The 14,355-nt window shown below is 40.6% G+C and overlaps 1 protein-coding gene across 1 annotated transcript in view; it reads left to right on the top strand.

Annotated features, from left to right (window-relative positions):
* Window positions 1-14,355, top strand: part of ABCC4 (ATP binding cassette subfamily C member 4 (PEL blood group)) — a 1,754,849-nt gene that overhangs the window by 533,437 nt on the left and 1,207,057 nt on the right. The window contains exon 7 of the mRNA XM_078657605.1: window positions 11,251-11,376. Coding sequence (XP_078513731.1) covers window positions 11,251-11,376 — 126 coding nt within the window. The remainder of the gene's footprint in view (window positions 1-11,250; window positions 11,377-14,355) is intronic.

Below are 14,355 nucleotides of genomic sequence, written 5' to 3'. Positions count from 1 at the left end.
GTGGTATTCCAGGTGGAAGTTCAGGTCTCTCAGTAGGATGTGATTACTAGCATTGAGTGGTGCAACAAAGTCTGTGATGTGTCGGTGAAATTAGTGTGTGGTCCTGGTGGTCTCTCGATGAGAGTGATGCATAGGTTGAAGTTGGCTGTTTAGTGGAGCTTGAATGAGAGGTGTTCCATGTTGTAGGATGACTGTGGTGCAGTTGATGGTATTCTTGTGGATGATAGTGAATCCTCTTCTGGGTTTGTGAAGTCTGTCTTCCCTGGCAATCTTGTAGCTGGTGGGCATGGCTGTGATGATATCAGATACCAAAGCAGGGTTCAGTCAGGTTCCCTTGAGGAAGAGTAGGTCCGAAAAATTGTTGTACACATACCCAAGTTCTCTGTGGCGTGTTTGATGAGCGAGCGGGTGTTGAGGAGCATGCATGCGGGTTTGGAATGTTTTGTGAGTGGCTGCTTGTGAGTGAGAGAGAGTGGGGTGTTGGGTGTTGTTGGGTTAGTGAGTGTTACGCGTGGGTAAGTGCATGAAAACTTGTAGGAAGCACAAGAGAATGCTCCCTATGTGTTGTTTGGTGCAGCGAGGCAGCAGCGTGTGAAGTAACAGCCGGGTCATGATCACAGGGCATGGAGGGTCAAAGCATGGTAGCAGCAGGAGGATGGAGGACCAGGGTACCCGGCACTGGTTGCGGTCCAGGCATGGTGGAATGCAGATGAGCTAGTCTTTGGCGCACCTTTGGCTGCTAGCAGTGCATCCCCTGTGCGCATCTTTTTCATGTCCATGCTGAGGCAGCCATTAAATAGGTCCTGGGAGGGGAGATGAGTGATGTCTCGTCCTATACAGATGGATGATGGAAAATCCAGTGATGTCACTTCCTGTACAGAAACATGATGGAAATGACTCCTCTTGCTTGGATTCTTCTTTGAAAGACAATTTTGGCAGGAAACCAATTATGTCACTTCCTGTGCAGACAGATGCTGAAAAATCCAGTGATGTCATTTCCTGTGCAGGTGAATTATGGAAATGACTGCTCTTGCTTTGCTTCTTCTTTTAAAGACAGTTTTGGTAGGAAACCAGTGATGTCACTTCCTATGCTGATAACCCTGTCTCTGGGAAGGTGTTGCAGCATCAATGGTTGGCACTGTGCGGTGCTGAACTTACTACTGTCTACTATTTGGCAGTAGTAACTTACACTAAGAAATGTAGCTTCATCCCCGTTGTCAAGGAGAACAGACAGTTAAGCCTATACTTTGGAGTAACTTTAGACTCTTGTGAATAGCCAAAAGTAGTAAAGGTACTCAAATGTGTAAGAGTAAATTATATGTGTAAATTACTCACAAGTGTAAGTGACCCTTGTAAATATCCCTGCAAGAATATAAATTCCTCATGGTCTAGAGCATCTTTGTCAAGCAATCGATAAAAGTAGTTGCTGCAGCTGCGACCTTATTGTCAGTCTCGGAACTTTGCAGACTATTATTATCTTTAGAAGTCGATGAAAGACTGCTCTAGATGCAGAGATACATTCTAGGTCAATACATGGGCTAAGGTTTTTGCTTTTTTGATTGAACACTATTTTCAGGAGTCATTCTATAAGGATTATAAACTCTTACATTTTCATTGTGTTCTTTCCAGAAGAAGAGTGAAAAGGATTCTAATCGTTGCACTGACTTTAATAACCTTTCTTAAAAACCCTCAGGATATTGTTTAAGAAATAGCTACAGAGCTGCCACCTAATGAGTGAAGGGCAAAAGCTGTTCGGGAAGCCAGACATTCTAGTTTGGGAGACCGCATCAGATAATTGTGTATGGGGGATAGGTTCAAAGGTAGAGTAATGAATGTGTGTGTGAGACAAGGGGTCTTCTATCTAACATTTGACAGAGGGGTTACCTCTGCTCTAATTTCAGTTTTTTTTTAAAACTCTGGTGAAAACCAGAGTGCCTGCACATATCTTCTCTGGAATGATTGATTTTTCGACACTTGAGACAATAGTTCATCTAAAACTATTGGGATGTTTTTATGTTATGCAAGTGACCAAGAAGGGTGGATGAATCATGATCACTTTTATCATGCAAATCATAAGCCTCCTGGAATAATATAGACATTATGTTTGAGCAATTCTTACAGAGATTCCAGTATTAAGAACAATCAGGCACATGCATCAATATTGCATTTTGCGATTCCTTAATTGCCAAAAATAAGGAATCGCAATTAAGGAATTGCAAAATGCAATGCATCAAGAAATCGCTAAATAAATTGTGATTTCTTGATATTCCTTAATTGCGACTCGTAAATTGCGAGTCGCAATTAACCCCTTCCACGCTCATGACGAGCTGGGCTCGTCATGAAGTAGCCTCCTCGCACGCTCATGACGAGCCCAGCTCGTCATGTAAAGTGCACTTTACGGATTCTCAGCATAGCAGGGGAATATGCTGAGCATCCATGGGGTTAAGGAATACCTCCCCATTCATTCCTATAGGCCTAAAGGCCCATAGGAGTGAATGGGAAGACATTCTCAATTTGCGATTAGCAATTAGCGAATCGCAAATTGAGAATGCAATTTCAAGGGTGCAGGGGCGTCCAAAGGACACCCTGTTGCACCCCTGAAATCAATCTGTGCACATATGTTGTGCACACACATGCCCTAGGGCATGTGTGTGCACAACATGAAACTTTGAAAAATGCACAAAAGTGCATTTTTCAAAGTTTTCGCAAATTACCACGAGGTTCAACCTCAAGTTTCATGCCTTGCATTTAAGGAATCGCAAAATGCGATTCTTTAATGCAATCGCAATTTGAGAATTCGCAAATATTTGCGAATTCTCAAATTGCGAGGGCCTTCACCCTTCATGCATTCAAAAGCAAATTTTGACGGCCGATTTTTGCGATTCGCACCATTTGCGATCGGAAAATCCTTTGATGCATGTGCCTGATAGTTCTCAGAGCTTTTAAAACAGTAGATAGCTCTACGTCATTTTCTGGGACTGTACGTTTTCTTATGCTTAAGATTTCTTTGGTATGTTTTGGGAGTTACGAAAACATTTTTGATTTGATTGATGCACCACAATTTAAAGTGATTTCGTGCATGCTGTGGTTGATAACCCAGTATTGATTGGGCAGTGGAAACACTGCAATTGAATTCTGTTAATTCTGCATACAGTTGCTTTATACCTGATGAGTCATCCTATAGTTACCTTTCAAATGCACCTGCAAGGAAAAGTCATGCAAGCAGAAATGAAAACACAGTATGACACACATTACATAAATCATTATCGTTTCTAAAGTAACTACATTCTTATATTGTGAGAATGGTTTCTATTCAATCATCTAAACAGTAAATATCGTTTAATGAATTAAGGCACACAGTGTATATTAATGATCTAATTCTACGGTAAATGCACTGCGATAATGTTAGGCTACACAGGAAAAATGTGCTAAGTGCACGTTTATGTTAAGTATTTATGACATGTAAGGGGGAGCCAAATTACGCTGCTCTTGCAGGAATAATGATGCATCATGTTATGATTGTGCTATTACTTTGCATTGTCATGCAAGTTTCATGGTATGTCTGATAAGAAAAATCGAACTCGAGTCCCACGACATTCCATCTGGACAGGCTGCAGTGAGTAACAAAGCCCCTTTGTCCACCAAATCCACTCCAATCAAGCCAAAGGTTTCTGGGGCACCACTGCCATCAGGCCATGGTAGGCACAGAGACTCTGATTCCAAAGCCCCGCCTTCCAGCTCTGTACCGAAACAGATCATCAAGCCTTCCGGTTCGGGCTCGAACCGAGATGATACCCCCTCGATTCCGAAACATTCAACATCAAAATATAAAAAAGACAAATCCAGCTTGGCACCGAAAATTTTGGCACAGAAAGACAAAGGTGCTCCTTTGAAGCCACCTGAGCCGATTCTCGAGAAAATGCAGCACAAGCTGGATCCCAAACAGAAGATCGTCCAAATGAAACCTAAAGCTGGACACATTAACACTACACCAGTGATACCACTTCCAAAAAGAAAGATAGACACTGAGTATAGAATAACTCTGAGTATATGCTAGAGCTATAGAATGGCTCTAGCATATCCCAATCCAGCCAGGATTCAGAATTTACAGACACTGTTAAAACAGTTTCAAGTCAACCAGTATCTCTCAGTCGGAACATTCATGCAGTTACTAGAGATGATGGCACCATATTTCACCATAGTGCCTCATTCAAGACTAAACATGCCCCCCACTACAAGAATGCTTAGCATATCAGTGGAAGCAAGCACAGGGGCAGCTGACAGATCTAGTGTTAGTAAACAGCCGTACTCTACGCTGTCTGCAGTGGTGAGACACACAAAATGTGCCAAAAGGATGGCTGTTCATCTGCCGTATTCTACAAGTCATGCTCACAACAAATGCATCTCTCACAGGGTTGGAGGGCACACTTAAATTAGTTGACAGTTCAGGGTCTTTGGAACTCCAAACAGCAGAACTATCACATCAACTACCTAGAGCTGCAAGCAATTTAACTAGCATTGAACGCTTTTCTACTACACCTGGTAAAGAAAGTTGTCCTAATCCGGATGGACAATATGACAACAATGTACTAAATACAAAAACTGGGGGGACACGCTCTCTACAACTGTCACACCTCTCTCTGACCATTTGGCGTTGGGCAATTCATCACAAAATCCATCTACTAGCAGATCACCTTCCAGGCACTGACAACCTTTTAGTCGATCTCTTCAGTAGAAAGAAACAACAAATACACGATTGGGAACTTTACCCACAAGTTCTCCTTCCGTACATTAAAAAATGGGGATTTCCACAAATAGACCTTTTTGTCACAGCACAGAACTTAAAATGCCCAGACTTCGCCTCTACATTCCCACACGCTCTGTCCAAAGGCAATGCCCTTTTGATGAATTGGTCAGAGATATTTGCTTACGTTTTCCACCGCTCTCTCTACTTCCATTTCTAGTTCTGAAACTCAGTCAGACATCTCTCACATTGATTCTTGTAGCTCCCACATGGGCTCGTCAACCATGGTTCCCCACACTATTGGAACTCTCAGTAGTTCCACATCAGAAGCTTTACATAACATCACAGCTTCCCACGGAGAACCATAGAGAAATCAGACATCCAAATCCCAAAGACCTCAACCTTGCGATTTGGCTCCTGAAGCCATAGAGTTTGGTGATCTAAACCTATCACAGGAGAGTATGACAATTCTTAAAGCAGCAAGAAGACCTACCACTAGAGCCTGGTATACAGCAAAGTGGAAAGGAGTTGTCATATATTGTAATAATAATTCAGTTGATCCACTAGATGCATCTATTCAAAACATTATTTATTATTTTTCCATCTACAATGCTCTGGTTTAGCCTACACATCTATTTGACTACACTTTGCAGCAGTAGCTGCATATCTTCATAACATGCAACATGTATCTTTATTTAAAGTACCTGTAATCAAAGCTTTTATGGAAGGCCTTAAAAGAATATTACGCACCCAGAGTACCACCTGCAGCTGTCTGGAACCTTAACGTTGTTCTTACAAGACTTATGGGCCAACCGTTTGAACCATTACACAATTGTTCACTACAATTTATTTCATGGAAAGTTGCCTTTGCAATAGCTATTACTTCAGTAAGATGACTTAATGAGTTACAGTCATTAAACTTAGAAGAGCCCTTCTTTCAACTGCATAAAGATAGAATTGTTCTTTGTAAAAATCCAAAATTTCTTCCAAAAATTGTCTCTGCTTTTCAGATCAACCAATCAGTTGAGGTACCTGTATTCCGTAACAGAGAGAGCTCTACACACACTTGATGTAAAAAGAGCATTATTGTACTACATTGATAGGACAAAAGATTTTCGCAAAACAAAACAACTTTTTGTAGCTTTTGCTGCACCTCATAAAGGGAAGCCCATCTCAAAGTCTGCGCATTTCGAGAGACTGATTGTCAAATGTATAAAAAACTTGCTATACTAAAGCTAAAATAACTTTAACAGCACCTCCTAGGGCACTTTCTACTCGCAAAATAGGAGCATCTATGGCCTATTTAAGTAACATTCCCATAGCTTACATATGTAAGGCAGCTACGTGGTCTACACCACACACATTTACAAAACATTATTGTGTAGATGTATTAGCACGTCAACAAGCTAATGTCGTGAAGAAAAACAACTTGCAAACATCTGGACCCAACACTGTATGGCAAGAGTATGTAAAGCATGTGAATCTACAGCGCTACATGCCGAGAACAGATGCTTACAGGGTAAGTAACATAATCCTTGTAAGATTGTGAAGAGCCTGTAGAGCATATACCTTAGTGCATGGGCTCACAGAGTCCAAGCTAGAACAGTTTTCCATTCATTACCCTCTCGTACTCTGTGGAAAAGATATTCTCACCTCAGAACAAGTTTGGTAAAAATCATTGAGGGCCAGATGTAGGTAGGCTTTTACCGGTCGGTAACGGCCGAATTCGGCCGTTACCGACCGGTAAAAGGCATTTGAGATGTAGGGGGCAGAATCGGTAAATTTACCGTTCTGTAAATTTACCGATAGGTAATTTTACAGAATCTGTAAATATACCGGTCGGTAAATTTACTGACCGGTATATTTACAGAATCTGTAAAATCGATATGTAGGTGGGACTCTTATGAGTCCCACAAGGCCTTAGAAATCGGTATTTTACCATCAAATTCAATTTGATGGTGAAATACCGATTCAGGTGTGCATGCAAATGTGCGCATGCACACCTGTGCCATATGACAGGCAGACCTGCCCTTAGGGCAGGTATGCCTGCCATATGGCCCCCGAACCTTTTTTGGGGGTGCTAGAGGGTGTCAAAGTGACACCCCCTGCACCCTTGCCAAAAATCTGTATTTACCGATCGGTAAATACCGACCTGTAATGCCCCATTCATTCCTATGGGCTTCAAAGCCCATAGGAATGAATGGAGCATTACAGGTCGGTATTTACCGAATCGGTAAATACCGACTTTTACCGATTCGGTAAATAAACATCTGGATTTCCCTACATCTCCCCCCTTCATATTTACCGACTTTTAAATACCGAATCGGTAAAATTCGGTATTTAAGGGTCGGTAAATATGCTTTACCTACATCTAGCCCTGAATGTTTAATCTAATCCGAGAGAATGTATATCTGGGACATTTGCTATCCATTTTAACTGTAACTTTGATCATAAGGAGTTGGAAATACAGAGATTGTTTAAAGGTAATTCATATACAATATTAGGAATTGGGTGCTGGAGCCAGAACCATTAAATCACGAAAGGCTTCCTCTTGTCTTTCGCTGTTTGCTCCTGTAATGCAGACAGTCCCCCTGAGTTTGACCAAGCATTGTGTCTAGTGACTCTATTTCACTCTCTTACCTGGTTTCCCTTTCCCCGGGTCTACATCTAACCAACATATTGTCAGTGTATGGTTGACAGTGTGTTTGGAGGAGTGTGGAAACACACATTGCTCCCATTGGATCTGGATTGCAAGGCTAGTGCATTCTGACATCACATTGTACCCTGAAATAAAAGGACACTGAAAATCTGACTGATAAAGCATCAGCCCCTTGCGTCCAGATTGATAGGAGATTTAAGAATTTGTAAAAATGTAAGTGTAGGATATATATTATATAGATAATTCGTGTGAGAGCTTATGAAATCAATTTTCCTCATCTTACACCTGGATCTTAATTGACAGTCACAGAGAATAAGATTCAGATTTTGCTAGGCCTCCCTCAATTGTTTATTTATTGTTGTGAGACTCTAGATTTTTAGTTTGGGGGAAGATTTCATTGAATTATTAATCCCATATCTTGCTTGTTTAAACCACAGTTTCACCAAGAAAATCTTGGCTTAACCCCTAGTACCGATGGCACTAAGTGTCATACATTTCCCCAGAGAAATCTGTTACATATTTAGGCAGCACCAAATTAACATTAATGTTTAGAGACACACAAATAAAATTCCCATACCAGTTTAATAAAATTGACAAAAATGTAATAAAACAAAAACACCAGACAACAATGCGCTAGTGGTTGTGGTTGACTGGGACCTAGGTACATGTTTAGGGCAACCATGATGGGGTAAGGGTTGGGTAAGTCTAATGGGTCACACCGATCAAAAGTTTTACCTTTTATTCCCTTCGGAAGTCCCAAAGCTGGCCATCAGTATTTGCAAGACGGGGTTGGAGAGAAATTACTGGGGGGCACTAGCTGTACCCTAATGGGATCCACAGAAATGGGTAATTAACATGGAAATGTGGAATATGCACTAGATTCCTATAGTGATAGCTCATTCTCTCATGGTTTTTCAGTAGATGGTTTCACCTGCTTTAAGAAATGTTATTGGGTGACAAACCTCCAATGCACGAAGTAATGGTGGAACTCATACTCTCAACTGTGCTGGTAACACATGTTACTGGCTCCATTTGATTGATGCAAGACTAGTGATGAGCCCCTTTTTATTTTTTATGGTAGCAAACCTGTAAGGAAGGGCATTGACAGGTGAGGCTTTCTTGATGTCAGATACACATGGCTCAGGGTTGTGCTGAAGCCTTCAGGTTTAGCACTATAAGCTAAATGGGACAACCTTGAAGAATTTAGTGGCCTAAGTTCTCTATTCCACTAACCACTTTGCTATCTTTTGCAGCTCTCCGGTTTTACCTTTGGACTTAATAACTCTTTGGAGCTTGAAACCCTCCAGTGGTGCAAGGCAGACTGCTGTAACCACCAATGGGTCCACAAGGCTGGACGCTTGTTTTCAGTGGTCCTGCAATAGCCTCAGACCTCCTGCCAAAAACGCACAGTGTGACAAATCAACAAAATGTGGCTGCCAGTCATGACTTTTTGTGGGAGTCTTGACCCACTGACCCAATTCTATAGTAGTGAATAAATTACCAATGTTTGAAGGTGCTTAAAATATTCTTCCTTGTTGATCCTACAGTTGGAAATGCGTGTAATGTCCTGGTCATAGTTTATCAGAGTGAAGCAAGCTCAATCACTAACTCCAGTGAGCTCTCCAACACAGTTCCCAGTACCCCCCAGGGTTCTGGAACTTTATCTAAGTTGCCATTCTTTACCCTCTTTTGTCCCTAAGGAAGCTACAGGAGGGCACGTAGTCTGACCTTGGAGAGCACTTCCAGAGCTGTGGTACAAGAGTGAATAGGATCAGGCTTCAGTACTCTACCAGAGAGTCACACCAGCAGGTACTTTCTTTTCTGTTCCTTCTTCCAGTGCAGTTGTAATGTCATGAGCTGACGGTGGGAAGCCTTTCTTAAAGGGCACACTAGCCAGTGACAACTTCAAATCCAATCCTAAGAAAATTCCAAGGCCCAAATTACCCTTTTTCAATGCTTCTTCTTTTTTGGGAGACTTTGCTCTAGGGAACTTTCAAAGTGGCAATTCTCAGGGCTTTAATTTGGAGCTCAGACTAGACCCCAGTGGTTGTCCTATATAGAAAATGGAATTTCCCCTGAAAACTAGAAATGCCTGGTTTCTATGCAAGAATAGGTCGCCTTCAGAGGCCTCAAAGTAGGGCTCTCTTTATCATTAACATATACACAATTCAATATCCTTTCTGATCTTTGAGTTCCCCTCTGCTATTCCTGAACATCCCCTTTTTCCCACATTTCAATAGAAATATCTAAAAATTACTCATCCAACCCTTCCTACCATCAAGTCCAGGCGTATCGTCTACCCCTAGGAAGGGTGTTTCAAACCTATTGGAGGAGCTAATTACTACCACTGGAGGGAAGAGAGCATAGCTGAACTGAAATAATTACTTCCTAGACTCTTAGGCATATACAAACACATACTTATAAAGTTATTGTTTTAGTTAATCTAACAAAACTGTAAGTTTGCTACTGAATTTGATTTTTGACACATTTTGCAAGGTGTGAAGATGTTCTCTTTATCTTTTTCCTAGCCTGACTTAAGGAGTAATATGATTTTTATTCACAAGCAGGCTTTTACTGTAGGAAAATGCCTACGGCAGCCTATGCAGTGAAAAGGGATCTTTTAATATCCCTGCACTACAAAGACATACCAATCTATATGTTAGGCATTTCCAACTTTTGAACATTATAAACCCAGAACTTGCAGGCTTCAAGGTACAACTCACAGGGTGTGGTATTAGAATATAGCAGTCAGAATACTGTATGGTATAAATAGTGTGTCCTGATCAAAATATCACCCCTTTGGAGTTAATAACAGAAAATCGAAACCCAACAGGATGAAATTTTTGGAAACAATATTTAGGACAGGATATCTGTGAAGAACGATATTTCTGACGTCAATATTCTAACAATTACCACTTATAGATCACTTACTTTATGTCAATAGTAGAATTTAATACGTGGCAAAAATGTATTTTGCTATGTGTCTGCTGCGCTCTTTCTCACAATGGTGCAGAGCTGCAATTACAGTCCTGAATCCGTAGTTTAAAAGCCCATTTTCTGGGTAGTGCAAATCTTCACTGAATCCCAAGTGATGGATAATATGTATGCTACTTGTGTTATTTCCCCACGGTTGCACTGTAGCCTTACCTAAAAGTTTGACAAAATTGGTTTAGCCAATCTGCTAATATGTTTTTATTGTCATAACACATGCACCGGGGACTAGTTAGCATTTTCCCTGTGTCCATAGGCAAAGTATATCCAGTATAATGAATAGAGAAAATCTGCAAGGACAAATAAAAAAGTGAACTCTTTCTCGCAATTGCTTACTGTGTGTATGTGTATGCTTTCCACAACAAGGGCTTTAGAACATTTATTTATTTATTTATTTATTTAAGGATTTATAGAGCGCCTGGTGACCCGAGGGCATCCCCGCGCTATAAAGCTGTGAGTTGGCTAAGAGGGGGGAAGGGAGGAGCGGAACTCTTTACTTGGGGAAAAGCAGCGTTTTAAGTTGTTTGCGAAAGCGAAGGAAGCAGGGTTCCAGTCGCAGGCTGCGGGGAAGCAGATTCCAACGAGAGGCTGCCTTTACCGAGAAACGACGGCCTCCGGTACGTGCCCTCCTAAACTTGGGGACATTCGCCAGTCGTTCGTTGTCCGAATGTAGGGACCTCAGGGCCTTGTAGGGGGTGACCAATTCTTCCAAGATGGAGGGGCCTTGTAACATACCCTTATAAAACGGAAATGTAAAACATTGTTACCTATATTCAGCTTAGCCTATTTGAATATTTTTTTCCAACATGTAGCAATCGACTGTTGGCATGAACCTTATATTTTCATCAACCTACAGGAGCAAAACAGCTGCTTTAACAGACACCCGGATAAGAACCATGAACGAAGTCATATCTGGGATGAGAATAATAAAGATGTATGCATGGGAGGAGTCTTTTACGAAACTTGTGAATGAAATAAGAAGGTAATGTCTCTATCAATTAATGACGAGTATCCATTCACAGTTACCTTTACAGCCATGTTAGAGAAGATTCTGTAATGTGGTAAAAGGTAAAAAAATGTTGCTCTGGGTGTGGCCAAATATATGTACCTTTTCTGTGAAATTGTAATAAAATATCTTGAAATCAAAAAAAAAAGAAAATTGAAGCATTCCCATAAAATGGTTATATCTACTCACTCATCCCTTTTTTAATGGCTGTCAAGTCTTTATTATTAAGACAGTGAAGTCTCTATTATTAAGATTTTTCACACCTTTGCTGTAAGTCCTACAAGACCATAATAGAGGTAAAAAAATCTTAATTTTCCATCGAAATAGGGATTTTATGGTTAACAAAGTATCTACTGGTAAGAGTACTTGTGTGTGCATCTTAATACTCATACATATTGTAAAGTGGTTATCAATTGTTTAAAATTATATTTGTGTTGCTTTTAAAATAGATTTGTGCCCTTTTGCCAATTATCCACTCTGCATATAATATATATGATCCTGGGTACATTAATTCATAGATGCTCTGACATTTACACTTGCTGACCAATAAAATATGGCTATGATTGTCTTGCCAAATGTAGCCCCTGTTAATACAAAGAGTAATTACTGTAACTTGTAGTTTAATCTTTGGAACTTAAATTGTCAAAGCCTCCTAAAAATGACAAAAATATCCCGTTTTGAGACAAAGATAGCTGAAAGGAGCTCAATAAAAATAAAGAGTTGTCTTGCATAATAGTTGATTGAAAATGTGACATACTGCTTATAAGCGAATGTTTCTTTGTAATTAATCTGGCCAGAGGCACTTGAGGTGGTAACTCTTTTTAGGCACTGAAGGGAATTGGCCAGAAGTAAAGCAGCATTGTTTCTAGAGAAGCTAAAAGGAAAGCGATCTTACGTAACTCTGTTGCACCTATTTTGAAGTATGGGGAAGTTTTTTGTACAAATGTGAGCTTCGATTTTGTCCTATTTCGCAACTCTATTTCATGGGTATTGTACAGTAAACGAAGGCATGAGATATATCCCTTTGGACAAACTTACAAATAAATCTAACAATGCAACGTAGCAAGTAAAGTTGCTGGGTAGCATGAATGAGAGTGAGCAGAACCGGTCCATATCTGCTAAAATGTGCCCCGGTTCTGCTCTCTCCCTGCTCTTGCACACATTTGACTGTCATGTGCCAACGCTGATATCCTTGTGCCATAATGGGGGACCTAAGCAAGTCTGTCCATCTCCAAAATCCGACAATCAAGTTAGGATTGAGTGAAGGTTTCATCCTTCCTTCGAAACACATATCTCCTAAAATACAGAAGTCATGGTCTCTACAGTGCAATGTAGGCTAAGGTCCACATGTACAACTGTTCTTATCGGTTGCAAACAGCAAATCGGGCCATTTGCGACCGCTAAAATGGCCTGTAGCATGTATCAACCCAGTTTTGCAAGTCGACAACCTGTTACTGACTCAAAAAGTAGGGTTTGGAGTCACTATTAGGGAGGGGCTTGCCAAGGGCGTCCCTTCCTAATAGCGAGTCGCCGCTGAATGTACAATTGTATTGCGGCCGGAATGCGATTGCAAATCAATCGTAGTTTACCGCCTACTTCAAGTAGGTGGTAAGACAGTTGCAAATGGGAAGAGGTCCTCAGGGGACCCCTACCCCTTTATGATTGGCAGCGAAAACATTTTTAAAGAGCAGGCAGTGGTCCCACAGACCACTGCTTACTCTTAAACAAGCCTTTTCACTGTAGTCGGTCGTGCATTTGTGAAAGTTAGAGCTATTTGCATTGTAAATGATATTGCTGTTTACTTTTGTTTTTTGTTTGTAGTTGAATTGATGTATGATGTTTGCAGTGGAATTGCATGGTTTGAATTTAAATTGTTAGTTGTGAAATTGTGTGTTGTGTAGTGCATTGGAAATATGTAGTATTGTGAATAGATAGGGTGAGAGCTGTATAAAATAGATAGAAAGTAAGATTCAGAGTGATAGGTAGTTTGTGTATGAAGTGGTTAATGAACTCTATATAGAGTAGAAGAAAAAGTGTGTGCGAAAGAGAGAATGAAGGGGAGAGAAGGTTATAGACACAGAAAGGTGCAGCACTTGTGTACGCAGATGACACAGAAAGAAGTGGAGAGTGTGTGTTTGCGGTTTGGATTGTTTGGAAAGTTATGCTAACAAACTTTACTGAAAGAAGTGAAGTGAACCACAATGAGAAATGCTGGATCAGTGTGTGCATGTGCAATGGAACTATGTGGATATTAAATATGCGGTATTAAGTGTAGTGGACTTATGTGTAGTGGTATTGTGTGTTATGGAGTGGTATGTTTTGAGTGGAATTAGTTGGTGTGGTGTTGAATTATATGGCATGATGTGGAATACTGTGGTGTGTAGTGCAATCATGCGAATTTTGTGCTGTGGAATAGAATTGTGTGGAGTTGAACTGTGTTGTGTGAAATTGTGTGGCACTAGGTGAAATTATGATTAGCGAAATTATGTGCAATGGTTTGGAGTGTATTTATGTAGAGTGTTGCTATGTGGCATGACGTAGATTTATGTGAAGTGTAATTATGTGGTATGGAATGAAGTGTAATTATGTTGCGTGCTATGAAATTGTGTGGCGTTGAGTATCATACTTACTACCAGCCAATAACTTTGTGTTAACAATACATTTAACCTTGTAGGAACCATATTCTGCCTAAAAATCTTACCAAGAACTGATTCACTGATATTAGTCACAGCAAAAAAAATACTTGCCGTGGGCACATCTTAAGTTGTTTTGATTAATCATGATAGAGCAATGTTTTTAAAAGATAGCTTCGTGATGAAGGCAGATCCTTATAAATGTATAAATGTAAGTTGCACTTATGATGCCGACAGAGAAGTGATTTCAGCAGTGCAGCGATGCTCCCAGACGTGCCTTCTGCAGAAAAGTTATAGGCATGGTCATCTCAAAGCAAAGGCA

This window comes from Lissotriton helveticus, chromosome 8 (genome assembly GCF_964261635.1).
Source record: "Lissotriton helveticus chromosome 8, aLisHel1.1, whole genome shotgun sequence".
NCBI classification, from domain to species: Eukaryota; Metazoa; Chordata; class Amphibia; order Caudata; family Salamandridae; genus Lissotriton; species Lissotriton helveticus.
Note: the sequence above shows the minus strand (reverse complement) of the source record. Positions and strands in the feature narration are given on the sequence as shown.